The 22430-nt window shown below is 39.1% G+C and overlaps 1 protein-coding gene across 4 annotated transcripts in view; it reads right to left on the bottom strand.

Annotated features, from left to right (window-relative positions):
* LOC149822074 (AMP-dependent synthetase and ligase family protein) overlaps positions 1–766 on the bottom strand; it is a 146683-nt gene extending 145917 nt beyond the window's left edge. For all 4 annotated transcript variants that reach the window (XR_016426194.1, XM_089981538.1, XM_089981539.1 and 1 more), the window contains exon 1: positions 387–766. Coding sequence is in view for 3 of the 4 variants with exons in the window: in XM_089981538.1 (XP_089837664.1) it covers positions 387–717 (331 nt within the window). In the remaining variant the exon portion in view is untranslated. The remainder of the gene's footprint in view (positions 1–386) is intronic.
* Positions 767–22430: the final 21664 nt, after the last annotated feature.

Here is a 22430-nt window from a genome sequence, read left to right as displayed (position 1 = left end):
TCCAAAGTTGAAATTTAGTGTTTGTAAGCGCACATTCAACCAGGAAACAAAAAAAAAGGCGATAAACCGAGATATGGCATCGTGCTCAACAGTGCAATATTACACTTTACTCCATTTATCTAAACCAACGGGCACATCATCAAAAGATACCATAAACCCTTTGCTCCACACTACGATCAGAGTAAGTAAGCTTACAAAACGCTAATTTGGTGACAAGTACATAGGACTAGAAAACCCTACAAATCTAACCAAATTTAAAACCAAATGAGGCAACGAGTTAACCCTAATTTCCCATTGATCGAATTCTTCAAGCCCGATCACAAGCACACTTCCATTAATCAAATAATTATCATGATGAATCATGAATCCAAGAACCGAACCCTTACCGCTCGTTCTGATCAAGGCCGGGTCATCGCCGCCGTCCAGAACGGCCAGGAGGCGAACGCTTAACGCCTTGACGGCGGAAAGGATCTCGGCGTAAGTGAAGGATTCATCGCCTGGGTAAATCGGCGGGGACTGGGAGATGCGGCGGGCGGAGAGGAAGCTCGCCTCGTCGAGATCGGCGTCGTCTACGGGCTGCTCGCTCATGGAGCGGCAGACGCGGGCTCCGCCAATGGCGTGGACGACGGCGACCTTGCTGGGGCAACTGGAGGCCGCTGCGTGGAACAGGTGAGAGATGCAGCAACGCTCCTGCTCCGCCGGAGCGTCCAGCGCCATGAGCGAGCGAGGGAACGCTCGTTTGAGCGGGGAATTTGGCGGGACGATCCGGGGCGATCGTTGGCTTCACATGGCTGTCATGGAAGGGTAGTTTTATCATTTTCAGAAGGATGGCGACCCACGGACTTGACCCATTATCATCGGTTCGGATCTAGCTTGGAACCAGTTAGAAAACCCTAGCGCTGTTAGTGGATCGGGTCTTATCGGATCTGATCCAATATGGTCCTATAGATTCTAGATTCAGTAAAGTAGGTTTATTTAGCTGATCGGGTGGACCTATGAGATCCGAATATTGGTTGGATCAAAGTCCAGTTTGGCAGTTTGTAAACCAACCTAAGGTGCAGGTAGGGGTGGGCAAAGGGTAGGGTTGTGAATGGTTTGGATTTGGGTTGGACGCAACCAATACCAAATTCAACTAATCGGATATTGACTAATCAGACTCAGATTAGGATGAGAAAAAAACTAATATTGAATCTGAAAAATACATGTAATCGTATTTGGTTATGAAATCCTAAACCAAATGCGAATTAGGTTACTAATCGGATTCAGTTTTCTTAACCTAATTTGACTAATCAGGTCGCATATCATATATGTCTGATCCATTCACCTTTCTAGCTGCATGAGCCATGGCTGGGTTTGGGTCACGGATCTGGGACCTAACTCGGTATCTACTATGCCAAAACCCAACCCGTATATAATGGGTCAGGACACGGGTTTTTTATAACAGGGTCAGATGATTGTGTCAGCTCAATTTACCGTGTGTCGAGTCCTCTTATTTAGAATTAATAAAAAATCAAGCATAGATGGTGTGTCCTGTCTCATATATATATATATATATATATATATATATATATATATATATATATATAATTTTTTATTATTATTAATAGAAACCACGACCTAGTCGCACTGGTTCCTGGCAGCGTCTAACTCTACGGGGGTATATAGTATATGACATACACCAAACTACTCTCAAAATCCACTAAAACGGAGATGCCAATTTTGTATTGAATTTTTTTTTATTTATTTAGATGACACAAAACTGAACAAAAGTGTTCAAGCTCGGTTGAGTTGAACTTGACCTCATGGCAAGTCCAAGTTAAATGAGCCGAGTTCGAGCTAACTCATTTAGAATAAATCATTTTTAAAATTGAAAAATGATATAATTTAAACTTTAAACCTAACGAACCAAGCTCAATCTGGCTTGTTTACAAAACAAACACATTATTTCAAATAGGCAAGCAATAAGAATTTAACTTTAAACTTATTGCTTGTAAGCCAATTACTTCAACCATGACTTCATGACATGAAATATATGTATTAATAGTTAAAGAGCCTATACAAACCTAGCAATGTCAAATATTTATTTTTGTGTTTGGTTTGCCAAACTTATTTTATGAACTGAACACAAGTGACTCATTTTTATTCTCTCCTAGCAACTTCAATTCCTTTATAGCGTTAACATTACATGAAAACCAAGAGTTCCATATTTCATCGTTAGGTTTAATGAAATTTTAAAAAATGCACCTAAAGTTTGTGCATTAATAAAAAATGCATATAAGTTTTGAAAAAAAATAAACATACACTTAACTTTTTCCTTCGTTAATAAAAAACAAACTTTCGTCCATTTAACCTAGGCTGTCACTAACCCAAGATGGTAGTTAACATAGGTTATCACATTTAACAAGAAACTTGACAGTAGCACACTTTTTGGCAATTCTAATCAACCACGAGGTTTTTTTAGGTGCATTTTTTAAATTTTCAGAACTTAGGTGCCTTTTTTATTAATGCGCAAAGTTTAGGTTCCCTTTAAAAAAATCCTTTTTAAAAAAGATCACACATAAACCACGTTATTTTGGTTGCCGTGTTAAACAGCCAAAATATCATGATATTTTTCATAATATCTTGATATTATTGTTTGTGCCAAAATAAGACGATTTACATTGTATCGCTGTTTAACAGAAAATTGAAAATTTACATGTTTATGCATTTCTATTTTTATATTTTCTATTTGTTATGCAGGTACAAAAAGAAAAAAATGAAAATTTCAAACTTCTTACAAGAATTTGGATGCTGCTACTTTACCGTTATAAACTTTTGTTAATATCGTTAAACCCCCACACCCACTAGTCTTCACTCATGATTCACGTGCAAACCGACACCCCTGTTTTCTCGATTACTTTAAGACTAAGGAGGACCACCTAACGCATTTTGATTTTCAGGTCGCCCACAATTCCAAAATGACAGAAACACCCTCTATGTTTTCCACCTCCAACGGCTCAGATTTCCCACGCCAGCTAAGCTTCCAATCTGCACCAGTGAATGATCCCATTGTTTATTCGATCCCGTCCCTTCGATGAGATTGACAACCACACATTCTCAAGTGTAGTGAGTGGTCGTCCACCGGTAGCACACAAAATGGCCGATCTGAAACTCTTCGGACGGCCAGTGCGCATCCGATCTACATGGCTCGTCGTCTTCATAGCGCTGGCCTTCGCCGTCGAGCCCTCCTCCGGGCTCCTCTCCCGAGAACCCGACCACGCCGTCGCCGAGCGAGTCAACGCCGCTGGGCCTTACATTGGCCTGGTCATGGCGTACCAGGACGAGGCCGACGCCCTACTCTCCACCGGAGCCTTCACCCCTCGATCGGACGTCCCCTTTCTCGACTTCTATGGTGCTACTACTGATCTTCACTTGCAACGACTCCAGGCGTAATTTTGTCATCTTGTGAATGCTAGGCCATTTTTGTCCTTGACTTAGGTTCACTTGCGGTTTTCTGTTAGGTAGGAGATTCAACGTAGGGGACATATCCGGAATTAATGTCATTTACGTTATGTGCGGAGAAAGAAGAGTAAGAGACCCCGAGGCTTTCTCTAATTCTCTTTCCCGCGACTGTTTGCCCTTTTTCGATTTTTAAATTATTAAAATACCCTTTTACTTTCTTAATGTTGAACGCAGGGTTGACCGTGCAGATCCTACTGGACGTCTTTGACGTGAGCGGAATCGTGTACTACGGGACGGCGAGGAGACGTCAGCGTCTCCAAGTTCGTTGTCTTCACGGGATCGTGGAAATGGACGGTAATGATCGCATCCGAGTTTTATCGTTTTTTTATGATTTAACCCCCGAGATGAAGGGCAGTCGGGTGCAGCGGCACGTTCAAAGTATGCAACATGATTGCAGGCAGAATTAGGCACAAGAAAAATGCTAATTAGCGATGAAAATTTATGATGGATTTTTTTATTGTAAATTTGCGATGAATTAACGAGAGAAAACTATTTGTCGCTAACATTGAAAATATTTGTAAAAGTAGCGATGAAAATATTTTCTTCGCTAAATTCGTCACTACTTAGCGATAAAAAAATTTCGTCGTCAAAATACTACAAAAAAATACTAATTAGTGATGGATTAGCGACGGAAAAATTATCTTGTTAATTCCGTCGCTAATTTTCGATTTAAAATATCTCACCTGAGGTACGAAAATTTTCCGCCCTCCATTTTTTCCTCCCCCATTTGATTTAAACTGTCCTTCCTCTGACGACGCGCAACGGCCCCCCAAGTCGTGACACTGGCGTCAACCCTCCTAGCGTCTTCCTCCTCCCGCTACCTCTCCCCCCCGCCATCCTCCTCCTCCCAGCGGTACCCCACGTCGGTCTCCACCACCTGTCCTGCCTCTTCCTCGCCTGAGGCCCTCCGAGTGTGACTGGTGTCGGCCCTCGGACCGTCCTCCTCCTTCCGCTACCTCTCCCCCGTGCAGTCCTCCTCCTCCCGACGATGCCCCTCACCAGTCTCCACCGCCTCTCCCTCGTCGGATCTCGTCTCCACTACGACCTCGAAAAGCTCACAGTCGGTCGAACGACGCCACTCCTCACGCGCGTTTACTCCTTTGTCGGCAGTTTATTCCGTGAAGCGAGCGTCGAAGGTCCTTTGGTCGTCGACACAAAGCTTATCGCTCTCCTTCCAAGGGGAGTAGTTCTCCCTTGTCCGATCGTCCGCCTGCAGCTGCCTGCGTTCCTTCTCCCACCGTGATTGGCTCGCTGCGGAAGAGCGTTCCGACGCCGGAACGCGCCGGTTCTGTGCAAAAAAATTTGTTTTCTGCCGGAGCATGGCTCGACAAAGAGCAATTTTTTATTTTTTTTTTAATTTAACGACGGATATTATCCATCACTAATTTAAAATAGCGAATGACTCGCTATGGATTATGTTGGTCGCTAATCTGTCGCAAATTAGCGACGAAAGTAGCGACAAATAAGTTTTGTCACTACTTAGTGTCAAAAAATTCACGATGAAAGTTATAGCGATGACGTTAATCCGTCGCTAAATCATTTAACGACGAATTAGCATTGGATTAGCGACGAATTTAGGTTGTCGCTAATCCAAAGGTTTCTTGTAGTGTTGGTGCCACAACTGACAAGGTGTATCAAAAAGATGGAAGGTGATTAGGCGCAACAATATGCTAAAATTGTGCAATCATATCCTCTTTTCTTTGGAACTGTGATGCCAGTTGTGGGACTTGTTTCTCAACTCAAACGCAACCTTGAGGTGCATTAGGATGTGAGGATTTGCAGCATCCTTCAACAAAACCGATATAGCTAATATTTTATGAGTATCATGTCAAATTCAGCTCTAACGATAATCCAGCTGCCGCTGACACCGTCAATTCACTTTTTATCTTGGATGGGTATCACAAGTTGTTTTGAGGACTATTGATGCTCTAGATGATGAACAAAATGGACTGCTGAAATTAATCTCAAAACAATGCGTTTGAGTGGCAACTGTGTCAATGACTTGATGCACTCAAATTTTAAGAGAATTTATGTATAGGCACCTGACTTATGCAAAATTGCTCTTACATTTTAAAAGTTTTCAAATAGGCGCTTATCTTTTCAACAAAGTGCCCATATGAGTTGGTTTGTCTGGCCCCAGTAAACATTAAGGACGTTCCAACCACCATGGTTTTATTTTTGTTCATAGCCATCCATTCAAGAGGCGTGTTTCTGTGTTCAGGGAAAACACTGCACGGGAGTTCATATTTTTAATAAGGGGAAGGGGAGCAATCACTACGTGGCTTCCCCTGGTTTGCTTAACACCGGAACAACTGCCTCCATTCAATGTATCATGAAAATGGTTGTTTTCCGCGGAAATGCCTCGACTGGTGTGCATTTTCGCGAGAACCACCCTGACAACACAAACAGCGGAAACCCAACTTTATGCCAAAAACCCTCGATGAGCGTGCTAAAATACGGGTGGGTTTTCTGAGTTTCGTGGGGGGAGTCCGATTCCGTTTCGGCGGCAAGCCTTTTCCACGTGCAAACGCCCCCTAAATGCCATTTATCACACGTATGAAAGCTCTAAGGCTATGTTTGGTGTTTGGATTGAAAGCCGGAAATGAGAGGGAGGTTGATATTTAATGGAGATTTAATAAATACTACCTACCCCGACATGTGATTTAAAACCCAGTTTTGGTTGAAGATAATAGTATTGGAAACAATGTTGACAGTATCGGTATCGGCCCTGAATCGTTGGGCGACCGATTCAGCTGTATCTGCAGATACTCAACTGAATCGTTCAGTATCGGCAATAAAGTAATAAAAAATATTTTTGTGTCAATCATAACGTGACACATGTTAAAACCATTAAAGTAATATTAAATAATAAATTTACAATAAATGTTAGCATTTTTGCATTTATTTAAAAAATAATTGATTCAAGGTGAAGTGTATCGATTTTCTGCCGATACGAGGGATACTCACTGATACTGGTGACACTTATTGGAAGTAAAAATGAACTATTTTCAACTACATTTTCACAAGGATATTGTTTGTCTCCTATTTTCTTTTCTGCTCTCATCACCCCTCTCATCTCCTCCCCCAATACCGGCTCTCAAACTGACCTAAAAAGTTTTTGTTGTGCCCATCTGAAACATAAGCAATCCGACCATGATAGTTGGATGTTGTTGAGATCATATGTCGCTAACAGTACAGCTTGTCGGCATATGTGCAAAGTGAACAGATTGTGCTTTTTGCAGGTCACCAGTGAAGACGAAAACCAGACTCCGAAACTAGAGTTTGGCGCGTTCAATCTTCCTAAGAAAGGCAACAATTTATTAGGCAAGGTGATATTTTGAACTGAAGAATTCTTCTCAGTTGGCCATGTAATGGAGGATGTTTTCTGTCTTGAGTTGAACGACACTTGGTTCAAGGCTGCTGAGCAGTTTTAGGTGATTCCCCCCCCCCCCCCCCTTAGCTTGTGAACTACGAAATAACCTTGGGCTCTGTTTGCAAACAAGTAGCTGGGATAGGAGTTACTGCAATTGGTAAAAACTTGGTCTAATTGTAACTGGGATGGGTATTTAACTACTTATGCATTTGAGATGGAAAGTGAGGTCCTTCTCTTTTGTAGGGTTGGGCATCAGGCAGGCCTGGGCCCGTATAGAGCTTGGCTCATTGGGCTTTAAGTGCAGCCCAGCCTCGAGATGGCTTAGCCCGTTTACTAACAGACCCAATTTTGACACGGTTCTTAATGGGCTCGGGTTTGAAGAGCAGCCCATGACCCGGCATTGGGCTAATGTGAAGTCGCAGCCCAAACTCATTTGTAGGTTATTTTTTAATAAAATTAATAAAATAAATTTTAAAATATCAAAAAATAGAAAGTATTAAAAAAAAAAATTTAATAAAATTAATAAATTAACAAGTGCTCATATACCCAACTAATTATCTTTTTAGTTTCTATAAAATTAATGCAACTAATTACTAATTAAGTAACTAATAATAGTTATCAAGTTATTATGCAATTAATTTAATTTTTATATTATTAAAAAATAATAAATAGCTCAGGCCCGTTGGACTGGCCCGAACCCGACCCATGGGTCGGGTTTTGGCCCAATAGGTAGAAAGGATAGGTTTATACCCGATAGCTAACAGGCCCAAGCCTAAAACCTTGACCCGAACCCGGCCCATGTCAGGTCGAGTGGGCTTGGCCGATCGAGCTCGGCCTGTTTCCCACTCTTACTCTTTAGTATTTTTACAAAAAAAATGAAATTGATAGCTACCACTTGTTCAAATACATATAGGGGTGGCAATCGGGTCGGGTTGGCGGGTCAACATACCTCAACACGAACCTGACACATTTATTAAATGGGTCGGCTGTGGCAAACACAAACCGACCCATTTATTAAATGGGTAATCCGACACGACACGGTTAACCCATTTAATAAATGGATCGGGTCGGGTCGGGTCGGGTAAACGAGTCAGCGGGCGGATTGGCGGGTCAGGTTCGTGTTAGAGGGCGGGTTGGCCGGTCGGGTTCGTGTTAGCAGGCGGGTTGGAGGGTTAGCGGGCAGGTCGGGGTCGGGTAAACGGGTTGGCAGTTCGGGTAAACGGGTTGACCCACCTGCCTAACCCATTTATTAAACGGGTTAGCCGGGTTCGCATACCCCTAACACGAACCCGACCCATTTAATAAACGGGTTAAGCAGGTCGACCATTTTATGACACGAACCCGTTTAAGTCAAACCTGAACCCGCCTAAGAAGCGGGTTAGTAGGACGTGTCAGATTTTGCCACCCCTATATACATAATCTTCATCTTCTTACCAGTTTCCAAGCGGAGCCTTAAATAAACCTACTTAGTTGGTGATTGCAAGAATTTTGTGCCGTCAAAACAAGTTACAAAAATCAAGTCCCTTAATATCTGGTGGCCACGTGTAAAAGATGTGGCTTGATCCGTAGCTATCACAAAGCGCATGCATCGTGTAGATAGAAATCACATTATGGAATCCAACGATAGAGCTAGCACCTGCAATGCGTGTGCAAAAAAACAATGGTTGTTTTGAAATTAATAAAAAAACGGGATGTTCGGTGAAAAAAATAGTGAAACGAGTTACGGCAGGTTCGGTTGCTTCCAAAACATGTTGCTTTCACCGTGTTAGGGCATGTTCCTCAGCCCCAAGCTCCTTCCCCACCGCTCCAGCACCTTATTTGCCCTCGCCACCAATCTCCCGCCTCAACCTCCTCATTGTCGCCGTTCGTGACTCCTCCTTTGTCGCCACCGATGAGCACTCTACCTTTTACGAGCCGTTGTGGCTGTGAAGTTCCTCATGGGTGTGATTTCGAATCATTCTGATTCTAAATCACAAGGCAACCGATGAGAATCATGAAGAAATTGACGAACCCATTGTGTGACCGAAAAAAGAGCAGTGAGGTAAAAAATGTATAACAAGCCTTATTCAAGAGATATGTCACTTTTGACTTTTAGAAGTTATACTTGAGTGACAACCTCTTTTTTAATAAAAGAGAGTTGCAGCTCTAACTCATCTCGTGTTGTTACTTAGCAAAATAACGAGAGAAAACGATTACTGATTGACTTCATGTCTATCCAAATAAAACACATTTGAATGTGTCTCATTTGGATAAGCTCATTATTGGGCAGCTCATGTGTTGAAGAGAGTGTAGGCCCGCCTCTCTCCTCAACACATGAGCCTATGTGTAAACATGGCTAACCACGGTTACGTATGACCAACCTCTCCTACTTGATCATGTGAATATAATCACGATGTAAAATTCTGCCTCTCACTATTGGAGTATTTCACTTGTATCAAGATCTTTGTAATGATTTTTTTTTGTTACTCATTTATCCATATGTCTTATCAGACATATCTTAATCCCATACAAGATACATGTTTTAAGAACATTTCTTTCAATATGCCCTTTATTAAGTGATCAACAATCATATCCGATGTAGGTAGCTAACTGATTTTGATTTTATTTTTCTTTAATCATGTCATGATTATAATAATATTTTAACATTATATGTTTACTTTTAGAATTGGTCGCTCCTCTCTTAATAAGAGAGATAATAGCTTGGTTATCACAATAAATTTTAATTGGCTGTTTGTTGTATTCTTGATTACATTATTAATGAAGCAACTTATCTAAACTGCAAATGTGACAGCAACATTGCTTGCAATGTATTTTGCTTCTTGAGTATGCTAAGCTACACAACCTTGTTTCTTACATAACCAGGAAATTGCTCATCCTCTGAAGAAAAGAATATATTAAGAAGTAGATTTACTATCATCTCTAGCCTGCAAAGTCAACATCAAAATATCCAGTCAGTTCTAAAGCATCATCTTGAAAATACAATTTCAAGTTTATATACTCTTTTAAATATCAAAATATTCTTTTCACTGCTTGTTAGTGAGGCCAACCATGATTACTTTGATAACAACTAACGCGATCAACAACAAAGCTGATATCAGGCCTTGTGCATAGCATAACATATATCAAGCTTCCAACAGCTCATGCATAAGGGACATTGAGTCTTTCTTGTCCATCTCGAGGACTATCATTCTTGCTCAATTTGACACATTTTAGTATAATCATTCTACTATATTTACAATCATTCATTCTAAATTTCTTGAGTATATGATTTATATATCTTTCTTGAGTAAAGCTTAAAAGTTTAGAATTTCTATCTCGAGTGATTTTAATTCTAAGAATAAAGAATGTTTCTCTCATGTTTTTTATCTCAAATTAAGAATTTAACTATAACTTGATTTTGACAATCATATCATTGTCATTTTCAGTAAAAAGAATACCATCCACATGTAGTGATAGGATAGCAAATTTGTTCTCACTTTTTCAAACATAAACACACTCGTCAAATTTATTAGTCACAAATCTCAATGATGTAATTGCCTTATTAAACTTTAAGTATCATTGACGTGGTGATTGCTTGAGTCTGTATAGGGATTTTTTCAACCTATATACTTTATCTTCTCTCCCTTTAATACTATTGCCTTCATATTGTTCCATGAAAATGGTTTTCTTAAGCTTATCACTTGAAAATGGACTGAGCACTGGGTGAGACGCCTAGCTCTCACAAAAATAAGAATGTTCATGAAGCTTGTACCACTTACCCTCTCCAAGGTAGACCATGGGTCCAGTAACATACACCATCTTTCAGTTGTACCCAGAGCCCTGAGAAACCTGTAACATATATTGTTATCAGGTATACCCAGAATCCTGAGAAACCAGTAACATATACCGTCTTTCAGGTATACCCAGAATCCCATATATTTATTTTATATGTGTATAAATTTTCATTCTTGTTTGTTTGGGTCTAGTAACATACACCGCCTTTCAGGTGTACCCAGAAGTTTGGGGGAAATCTAGTAGCATACACCATCTTTCAGGTATACCTAGAATCCCAAATAGAAACTGGTAACGTATACCATCTTTCAGGTATACCCAGAGTCTAAAATTTTCATTTATGTCACCATGTATTAGTTTAGTTTTTGGTGCTAGGGTATACATATCGCACCCCACTGGTTATGCCGCAACTTGGCATTATCCAACTTTAACATTTCAGAAGTGCTTGTATGGCACTATCAGTATTCTGCGAAGCTATAAGCTCAGTTTTAAACTTTCACATGATCATGGCATGAAAATGTCCTTTATTTTTCAAAACAAGCACCTATAACCGATGCTAGACATGAAGATAATTATTTAAACACAATCATCATGAAATCCATGCATATCATAAATGCTCTTAGAGCACTACAAGAGTATTGTAAGCATAATTTTAATATCTTACCACCACGCCACTGTAGCTTCTCATTGATTAAGCAATTATAGTCAGCGTATGTATTTATCAACAAACCACAGGAAGTATGACTACATCATTTTCATCTCGTTCACTCCCGATTATATACATTTTCTCTCTAAGTAGAAAGTACTCTCATTATGCTATTTTAAACATGTTCCTTGTAGTGAGGTGTGCCATTACCAAGGTCTTTTTACTTTAGTGAGTTTTAAGACCTAAGGTGAGTATGTGCATGGCCACGAATGTCCCATAAATATCATTTAAAGCATCATGTGAAATCGATAAACTTATAGATGAGAGAAACATTCATTTTCAGGGAACGAATAGGGCGATATACAACTGTTATGAAAGTGTGTATGTGTATACGGTGATAGCAACACCCATTAATATTACACTTGGGTGCAGCCACCACACCCATCTTGCTGCTAATGTTGACTGTTACGACAATAAAGTCGTACACGATACTTCAAATACAAGGTTTTGATGATGAACGAGTGAATCAACCGCGTTTCAGCTAAGGCAATGAAGAAAAATGACAAGAATTGAAGAATTCAATGAAGAATCTCTGAAGACTAGTGTGCAAATGTAAAGTTCATTAAATGACTTAGATTCTTGTAAGAGCCTTACTTAGAGTGCATATTTCAATTGCATTTCACCTAAAAAGTCTTTAGAAAAACTTTTCTAAAAGAGTCCTTCATGAAAATCATTTTAGAAAACTCTTTACTTGATTTTTCATGTTTATTAGTCGACCAATAGACTCACCAGTCGATTAAACTTTTTGCTTCAAATTTTCTAAGCAAAAATATTTTTTTTTTAAATTAGTCGATCGAAGGTTTCATCAGTCGACTAGACAGAATGTCTATTTTCTGGAAAATTCAGCAACAGTCGACTGAAGGTTTTATCAATCGACCGGACAGAATGTCTGTTTTCTATAAAATTTAACATCAGTCGATTGTAGGTGCATGTTGAAACTGACTGACAGAGTGGACAGCATGAGCTATGTTTGGCCGAGTAATGGATAAGTAGGTTAGAGACCCAACAAGTTGCGGGTAGGGAGTAGGATCCTCGAGAGGTGTTCCATCTTCCAACCTTAACTTTGCATTGATGACTTCTGGGGTTTCTGTCTTCTTATCATCGGAGATACCAGATTTAGAACAAATGTCAGCAGCCAGTTTCATTTGAGAGAGAATGTACCCTCGAGGAGAGTATGCCACTTCAATCCCTAAAAAGTATCTTAAGAAACCAAGATCAGACATGTCAAAATGTTCTTTTAAAACTTTCTTAATATCATAAATTCCTTGCTCATCACTTCCAGTGATGATCATATCATCAACATAAAGTAGTAAAATAACTACTGAAGACCCTGCACTTTTCACAAACAAAGCAGTGTCAGTATAACATGAACGAAAATTCAAACTTGTCATTACATTACTAAATCTATCATGCCAAGCCTTTGGAGCTTGTTTTAAACCATATAATGCTTTTTTAAGTTTGAGAATTTTATTTTTACCAATACATACTCCTGGTGGAGGATCCATGTAAACTTCTTCATTTAATTCGCCATTTAGAAATGCATTCTTCACATCAAGTTGATAGATAGGCCATTTCTTCACAGACGCAATAGCAATAAGAGTCCTAACACTAGTCATTCTAGCAACAGGTGCGAAGGTTTCTTCATAATTTATATCATACTCTTGAGCATATCCTTTAGCTACTAACTGTGCTTTATAACGTTCTAATGAACCATCACTCTTAATTTTAATTTTGAAGACCCATCTACATCCAATTGATTTCTTTCCAGTGGGTAATGAAGTTGTTTCCCAAGTTTTTGCCTTTTCAAGGGCACTAAGCTCTAAGTTCATGGCTTCAACCCATTGGGGAATATTTTTGTCCTCATTATAGTGTGAAGGTTCATGAAATGAATGCAACGCAATTAGACACGCTCTATATCTTGGAGTTAGGGACTCATAGGAAACAAACCTATTAGGAGGATTGGAGATCCGACCGGATCTCCTTAAAGAGGTTTCTTCTATGTTGGATCCTTGAGAGTATTTTTTTAAGGCGCTCATCTGAGTTTGTTGACCACGCCTAACATAGCTTTGGATTGGTCTATCACTTTCATCTATAACATTATCAAGAGGAATATCCTCTAAGTCATTCAAAGACTCATTAGAGATTTCCTCTTCTTGAGGAGTCTCATTGTAATAACCTCAAATTTTGTAAATTAATTATTCAAATTTATTTGAAAACAACGAGTATTTTTCTAAATTTGGGCCTCGGATCCGTTACCGGATCCATAAAAGAACGTGTAAATAACCCACCATGGGGTATTAAAACTATACTTATAATAGTTAAATAAATAATTAATAATAGAAAAAAAAAGGAAAAAAGAAAAGAAAAACCGAGTATTGAAGGCTGGATCCGTGTTTGGATCCAAATGGATCCAACATATGGATCTAAGATCCATAAAATGGCCTTTATATCCATATTCATAATAAAACTAATAATATAATATATAAATAAAATTTTAATTTTAATTTTTTTAATTATCCGAGGATCCACAGTTGGATCCATTCGGATCCAACTGATGGATCCATATGGTTGGGGGTCGGGTTACGGGCCTCGGGTCCGGACCCGAGCCGCACCCCCTGTGTAACCCTTTTAAAGAAAGGGGCAACCCGATAGGGTTGCCCGATAGGGTTGTAGCAGAGCAGAAAAGGGGAAAGAGGGGGGGGTTACGCAGGCGTAACCGAAACCCCCACCCATCTCGGCAAGAAAAGAGGGGGGGGGTCGACGATAAATGGGAAGTGGAAGAGGGGGGTCTCACCCTCTTCCCTCGTCTCCCTCGTTTCTCCCTTCCCTCATCTCTCTCTCGTGTGGGCGTACAGTGGAAGGCTGGGGGTCGCCGGAAAGCTGCAGCCACCACCAGCCCTCTTCTCCTGTCCTCTTCCCTTGCGTGCGACCATCACGACACCGGAGCAGTCGAGGCCGGTGGAATAGCTCGCCTCCTCACGTCAGCCGCAACCCCCAAAACATCGGATTGTAAAGGTACGGGTTTTTTCTCTTGATTTCGAGTGGGAAAGAGGGTGCAAATTTTGTTTTCCATGGAATATTTTAGGAAAATCGTTAGAGGGGCAGATTTGGGGGTTTGAGTCGTCGGAACCCCAAATCGTTAGTTTTTGTGAAATTTGAGGCTATGGGTTATACTGGTACCTTATTGGGTGGGTTGAGGATGCTATCGAAATTAGTTTTGTGGCTGATAGGTTTGTCTAGCAGAAGTTTTCTCCATGACCGATAGTCTAGTAATCTGATTTTCAGTTTTTTTAGGAATCGAGTTGCACATGTTGAGATTGTGTGGCTGGTTTGGTATTGTTTAGCATAAGTGGGGTCTATCGTGATTTTGTGGGGTATTTGTTCCAAGGATGTGTAAGGGTTTGCAATACACTCCCTATGAGTGGACTAAATCATTGCAAAACCTTAGTTCTGTGTGTATGCTGAATATCATAAAAGGTTTTTTTTTCGTAGGTACTGATTTTAGGGATCCCATTTCTTTTAAGAGTTTGTCTATTCTATTGGAATGTATATGACCTTGTGTAGTATATAATTAGACATGTGCTTGCTGAAATCAAAAGTTGTCCAGATCTTTTATGGTTTTGGCTACATTCATTTATTTTTCAATAGACCAGTTCATTTAGATATGAAATGGGGATTAGAAATTCTGTTTTGTCTATACTAAAAAGGGGTGTGTTATTTTTATTATCCTGCATATATATATATATATATATATATATATATATATATTGTAATGATCCAAGTTATCTGGTCTTTTATTAATAATATTGATTACTTGATCTTTTTTTTTTATGGTCTTGCATATTCTGTTGTTTTGAGTAGGCTGCATTTCTGTGTTTTGTTTTAGCTGCTGTCAGTGAAGAGATGAATAATAATAACTTAGAAGTTATGATTATTATGCCTGCAAACTGAAAACCTTTTTGGTATGCTAATGCTCACTCTTATCAAATACTCTGATATGCTTGTTGGGTCTGGAAGTCTAAACCAGTCTGTTTTTTGGGGATGCTAGATTAGACCATGTAACCTGTACATTACATTCCACCCATCCAGTTAATATACATCATGTTATGTTATTTTCTTGTAAGTAGAAATACCCCTATTTAATTGTAAAGTGCATAATAGTCATTCTTTATATGAAGGCCAAACAAATTTTAATTGGGGGACCAGACTTAACATATGTCCAGATTGTCTGACTGCAACATATGCATACACGCTCGGTTGGTTATGTAGGGGGGCTGCACCTATCATTACCCCATTATTGTACACACACACACACAACAGTTATACCGATTTTATAGTGTTACCCTGGTTATATTTTATCTCATGAGCAACATGTGTATAATGGTTTCTTGTTATATGTTACTTTATGTTCAACATATGTAAATGTTCTGGTTATACTTTATCTCGTGAACAATATATATATGAATGTGACTACCTTTGCAAAAATTTGTTTCCAAGTTCAGTGTCCTAGAAAGATTGTACATGGTTTACTAAGATTGTGGTGTATGATTGGTGAATTGTTGACTCGTGTTTTGGGTGACTTTTCTACATAACTCTTTTTGGTCCAGTAACCAGTGCTAGAAGCTTCTGTTTGGTAAGCCAACATGGTCTTGGTCCAGGCCGCCCAGTGTTCACCAGTGCTACTTAGACCATATGCCTAATATTCATATTATTTGTCAACCTTCAAAATTCTTGGAAAAAGTTTTGGTGCAAGGGTTGTGCATTTTTATCATAATAAAAAGAAATCTTAGGACACCAAATCTATCTTGATTTATGTTTATGTATTTTGTTCATGCCCATTTACATGGTGATCAAGATACGTAGGATAGCTTATGCTGCGTTACTAATGGTAACACTTGGTTGTTTTCTCATGCATGAGTCTACATGGAATTGAAGTATGTCTACATGCGAGTGGTTGTATGAGTGTGCACATAGCTGTTGTATGTGTGTATTGCAGGGAAAGCATGCATACAAATACTCAATGAAATCATGTCGTTGACATGAATATGCAAATCTGAGGGACACATGCAATAAATATGAGACTGCGAATTCATATGCATGCATATGCTTATCATTGTTTAGTGCGCATTTTTAATTGGCATGCATAAATGTACATTGTGAAACATTCAAAAGTGATGCTTTGTGGTAGGCTATTCATGGTTTTTGCATGTGGTGCATCGATGATAAATTGGATCATCAGGGGCTGGGTGAGCCTCGAGAACTAGTTGTTCTCCGTTTTAATTGTTTTTGATGCATTGCAACAAATCAAATGTGATATTGTTGTTTTACCGCACTGTTCTATGTTGTCACGGGCTGTGGTCCCGTGAAAAGCTTAGCATGCTGATGTGCAAGCGTATGTTATTAATTCTGCATGTAAAATTCGCAAATGTAAATGAAATGAATTAATAACTAGATAAAAGAAAGTAAAGAACAGTGTAATTCACTTTCTCCTTGATGTCCCTGCTCTAGCATGGGAGTCTTGGATATTGCGGTTTAGGGGAAACCGTGAGGATACAAAAACTCCGTGTGCATTTTGTTGCCTCTGAACCCGATATTGAGGTTCTTCTCCTGGCCACGGTTTTAGGGAGAGTCTGCCACTTTACCCGGGAGTGGTGTGTTAGTCACAGCTGTGAGTTTGTTTTGGTATACCAAGAAAGTGGCGCCAGTGGATGCTGTTTTCCCTGGTGTCCCCGACTTTGGATGCTGTTTTCCAATGTTCCGATGGATGGTGTTGTTTCCTGATATCGGTCGAGGGCTAAGTTTGGAACCCGGTAATAAAATACAAATTGTGTGTGAAGCTACCCCGGGAACCCTACTTGACCTCGGGGATTGTACCCGTTTGGTGTATCCGCGGGCCACTGTAATTAAAAAGAGGAACTTAAGGATTGTGTACATTTAATAGGACATGCATATGGAAAGAGGAAAACTTAAATGGAAGATAATAAATGGTTCATGCATTGCACATAAATCATGCATATTCTTGCTCTGCATTAGTTCATGCATGTTTACCTGTTCACTTGGTTGTTTATGTTGATCATTGTATGATGTTGAGCTCTTTTGCATTTAATTGCCTTATTGATTAAGTTGTGATCAATGTTACATATTTCGTGTTCCCTCCTGTTAAATGTTAAATGTTACATGTTTAATTATGCATGAATGGTTAATTGACTTAGGAATTGAGTATAATCGTATTCCTCAAAATATTACATGGATCTTATTTATGCTCTTTTTCTTATTTGATTCATTAGGGAAACCTGTACGCAGAATTCTTCGGATTTCTGACCCTCTTATTTTATTGGTTTTTCCCAGGCACAAGTGAATTAGTGAAGTCGACTCGCTTCTGAGGGATACGAGGGTCACATTTGTTTCAGACGACTTCACTTACGGACAGAGTGGCTCTACTGTTATTTTCTTTTAGTTCTTCTGATTTCCTGCAATTTGATATTTCATTTTTGACATGGAACATATTACTCTTATTGATTCATTAATAAAAGAATTCAGTGGATTGGTTATGATTGATAAATGTAAGTTGCTTTGTGGTGTGTGGTTATCCAACTGAAATTGGAACTGTATGGACCCCAGGTCTCTGGGAAGTTTTCCGCGACTCTTAAAAAAAAAAAAATATTCCGCATTTTTCAAAGGTAGGAGTTGGGGTCGTTACACTCATCTTCTTGAGATAGAAGATCAAATAAAAAAGCATATTCACCTTCGTCAATATCTTTAGTTTTCACAAAACCATTTTCATTTTCCAAAAAAGGTTACATCTTTGGATATATAGAGTTTGTTATTTTTCAAGTCAAAACATCTAAAACCCTTTTGATTTTCTCAATATCCCAAGAAAACACATTCAATAGCTTTAGGAGATAATTTGTCACGTTTATGTGTAAGGACAAAACATTTACATCCAAAAATTCTTAATCTATTGAAATCGGGTGTTCTTTCAAATAGTTTTTCATATGGAAATGTATTTTGTAAGGATGAAGATATCATTCTATTTATCAAATAAGATGAGGTTAAGGCCGCTTCGGCCCAAAAACTCTTTGGAATTTCTTTGGAAATAAGGAGTGTCCTAGTGGTTTCCATGATGTGTCTATGCTTTCTTTCGGCCAAGCCGTTTTGTTGGGGAGTCCTAGGACACGATCTTTGATGACAAATTCTATTTACTTCTAAATAGTTTTGAAATTCATTTGATAAATATTCTCCACCCGAATCGGATCTAAGAGTAGAGATATTACTTGAAAATTGATTTTTAACTATCATATGAAACTTTTTGAAGAAGTCAAAGACTTCGGATTTTAAATTGAGAAAGTAGATCCATACATACCTAGTGTAGTCATCGATGAAAGTAACGTAATAGAGTACCCTCCTTTAGACATGACCGGGGAAGGACCCCAAACGTCCGAATGGACTAACTCAAAAGGTCTTTTGGACACAAAAGTTCGGTTAGGAAAAGGAGTAGATTTCATTTTGCCAAAAATACAATTCTTGCAAACAAAATGTTTCTCATTACAAAATTTCTTTCCAAATGGAAAGGAGTACATTTTTGAGAAACTTGGATGTCCAAGTCTTTGATGTCAAATATCAATATTTTTATCTTGGACATGGTTACAAAAAGAGTTAGTGGGGAGTTTCAAGTTGCTCATATAATAGAGAGCTCCCCTCCTATGGCCTTGCCCAATCTGCTTCCCGGACGGGAGATCCTGTATAGAGCAATCCTTAGTTGAGAAGGAGATTTCACATCCATGATCACATATTTGAGCAACAAAGAGAAGATTTAAATTAAGTTGAGGTACAACTCTCACGTTTGGCACAAAGAAATCTTTTGAAAAGTTTAAAGTTCCAAAAATTTTTACTTGTAAGGATGTACCATCGGCAGTTGAAACATAGGAGTTTTAATAATTATTACATAAATCGGAAAGCTCATTTTCAAGTGGTGTCATATGAAAGGAAGCTCCAGAGTCAAGGATCCAAGACGACATACCTGGAGAAGAGGAAGAAGCTATGGCGGCACCCGAGGTTGATGGTATCTTGAGTAGAGTTTGTAGTGCTTCTGATAGTTGAGTAAGAGAAAAAGATTCCTTCCCTTTGATGGTTTCCTCTTTCTTTTGAGTAGCTTCTTCAACGGAAGCAACCTTATTTTTAGGTGCTTCATTCAATTTAGGGCAATTAGGTCTTATATGACCCGGTTCTTGACAATGATGGCAAATGGCTTTTCTATAGTTGCCATTATAATTATTTTGCCTTCCAAAATGTGGAGGTTTGTAAGCTTTCATATGGTTGCCGGGTTTTGATACGGCCAAAGACATCATCTCCTCCTTTAATCATGCCAAGACGAGTTTCTTCTTGGCATATTTCGGCTATGGCATCTTCCAAGGGAAGAGGCTTAGATCTATGTAGGAGGGAAGATCTAACTTGTTCATATTCGGGCTTAAGCCCATGTAAAAATTGGAAAAAATGCTCTTTTTCTATTTGTTCTCTCCTTAATTCCACATCCACACTAGAAACCCATTTTGGTTCTAGTAAAGATAGTTCATCCCATAAAGGACCAAGAGTGCTAAAGTAATCCCTTACACTCATTTCTCCTTGCTTGATAGTCCGGATTTTTTCATGAAGAAAGAATTGACGAGCAAGGTCTTTTTGAGTGAACATACCTTTCATAAAGAACCATGCTTCATTCGCCATTCGAAACTTGGCAATGTTGGCGCAAATCTTGAGCTCCACATTGTTCATGAACCAAGCAAGAATCTTGGCATGCTTACTTTCCCAATCTTCCACTTTAGATTGGTGATCTTCAATGGCCTTCATGCGGGCATTTCCTTCAAGAGCTTTTTCTTGATCACCATCCATCTTAGTTAGTTGAAGTTGAGGTTCCGGAATGGTGCCCATAACGTATCCCCAAAGTTTTTTACCTTTGAGGTTGTTCTCCATGGCGGCGGCCCACATCATGTAGTTGGAGCCATTTAGCTTAAAGGAGAGATCAATGTTTTGTTCTCCTTCCATTTTAATCACTCACAAGAGGATAAATGAAGAGAGATACAACAAGAAAAAGATATAGCTACACAACTAGCTATATTAAGAAGAAGAGCATACACAAGGCTCTGATACCATGTAATGAAATATGCGGAAAAACAAAGAGTGCATTAAGCACTTACAACATCCACTAATGAACAAACAAAAGGGCAAACACCCAAACCCACAAGAGACAACACAACATAAAAATATAAGTCTCTTATTGAAAAGAGAGAGAACTCTCAAGAGTGAAAAATACAAGAGGGGTTCACCCCTATTTATACACAAAAGGAGGAGAGGAGGAGTGGCCTTGTGGCCTTAAAAGAAGAGCCACCTAGGGGCTCCCATGGAGTCGTTGGGAGCCCCCAACGGTCACAAATGTGACCGTTGGGGGCCCCATCGACTCCATGGTGGGGCCCCTTTTAGGTGGGCAAAAAAGCAAAAAATAAAAAGTAAAAAATAAAAAAAAGAATTTACAAAAAAGAAAGAAAAGAAACAAGTACCCCTATCGGGTACTTGTGAAATGACTAAAATACCCCTATCGGGTATTTTAGATAATACAAATATATATGTATATAAATATATACATATATATGAATTACATATATTTTAACATGAAGTTGTCAATGCAAAGCTAAGACTTGAAGATTGGACACTTTTAGAAGATCCTACCCTATATAGACAGTTGATTGAGTCATGTATTTAACAATCACCAGACCAGACATAGCTCATATTGTTCATTCTATTTTGCAAGTCAATTTCAGCATGCTCCAACCACAATACATATGAGTGTTGTGTTGCGAATTGTGAGATATATAAAGAATTCTATAAATAAAGGGTTTTTCTTATCCTTATCCTCATCCTCATCTTTAGATTTGCTTGTTTATACTGATGTTGATTGGAGAGAAAATCCAAATGATAAGGTCTCAACTACTATTTTTATGTTTTTTTAGAGATTCTCTAATGTTATGGATGTGCAAGAAGCAACAGAAAGTTTCATTGCCATCTACTGAAGCTAAACATAGGGTTATGGCTACAACAACTATGAAACTTGTATGACTAAAAAATCTTCTTAAACATATAGGAATAGACCAGGGTTACCAAAAGCACCATACCATATGAGGAAGCGCACTTCCCCGAAGCGCATTTCGGAAGCGCGAAACGTGGCGCTTCCAAAACGTGCAGGAAAGCGCCAAAAATTTTGGGAGAACGCTTCCCATTTTGGAGAAGCTCTCTTCCCCCTATTTGTTCATTTTTTTGTGTTTTTTCTTTTACTGTTTTTCTCTTTTTTCGCTTCCCCCTCGCTTCTTAGGTCGCTTCCGGTTCGCTTCATAGGTCGCTTCCGAGACAATTCCTGGTTCGCTTCTAAGTAGTCCCGCGCTTCCCGCTTCCTAAAATGTGAAAGTGCCTCGCTTTCCGCTTCCCGCTTCCCACTTCCCGCTTCCCGCTTCCCGCTTCCCGCTTCCCGGTCCAGCTTCCCCAACGACAACTATGGAATAGACATCTCCAAACCTTCGAAGATGTGTTGTAACAACAAGAGTGTCATCTACATTGCCAGCAACCACACCTTCCATGAGTGCACCAAGCATATCGAAATGGACTGTCATTATGTACGAGATGAATATTCGAAAGGAATCATAAATCTTCCATATGTTACTTCTGAGTATTAACTTCTGACTTCTTCACCAAAGATCTTGCAGCACCTAATTTCATATTCTTAAAAAACTTTCAGTGTATACCGTAAGTTTGAGGACGAGTGTTAAAATATGAATGTTTAAATATGTATTTATATATATTCTTAAATATAAAATAATATATATATAATGCCCAATAGGGGCATTTTAGTTATTTCATATTATGTAACTAGGTTAGGAATAGGTTAGATAGTTTTTTGTTTTTTAATAAATGTATTTTTTATATATTATAAGGGGCTCTATGGTAATTACCCATAGAGCTGTTGGGAGCTCCCAACGTCTCTATCGGAGCTCCCAAGGCTCCCTCTCTTGTGTATAAATAGGGACAATGTCCCCA

The sequence above is a fragment of the Nuphar pumila genome, chromosome 11, assembly GCF_984573655.1.
Source record: "Nuphar pumila chromosome 11, dmNupPumi1.hap1.1, whole genome shotgun sequence".
Lineage (NCBI taxonomy): Eukaryota > Viridiplantae > Streptophyta > Magnoliopsida > Nymphaeales > Nymphaeaceae > Nuphar > Nuphar pumila.
Note: the sequence above shows the minus strand (reverse complement) of the source record. Positions and strands in the feature narration are given on the sequence as shown.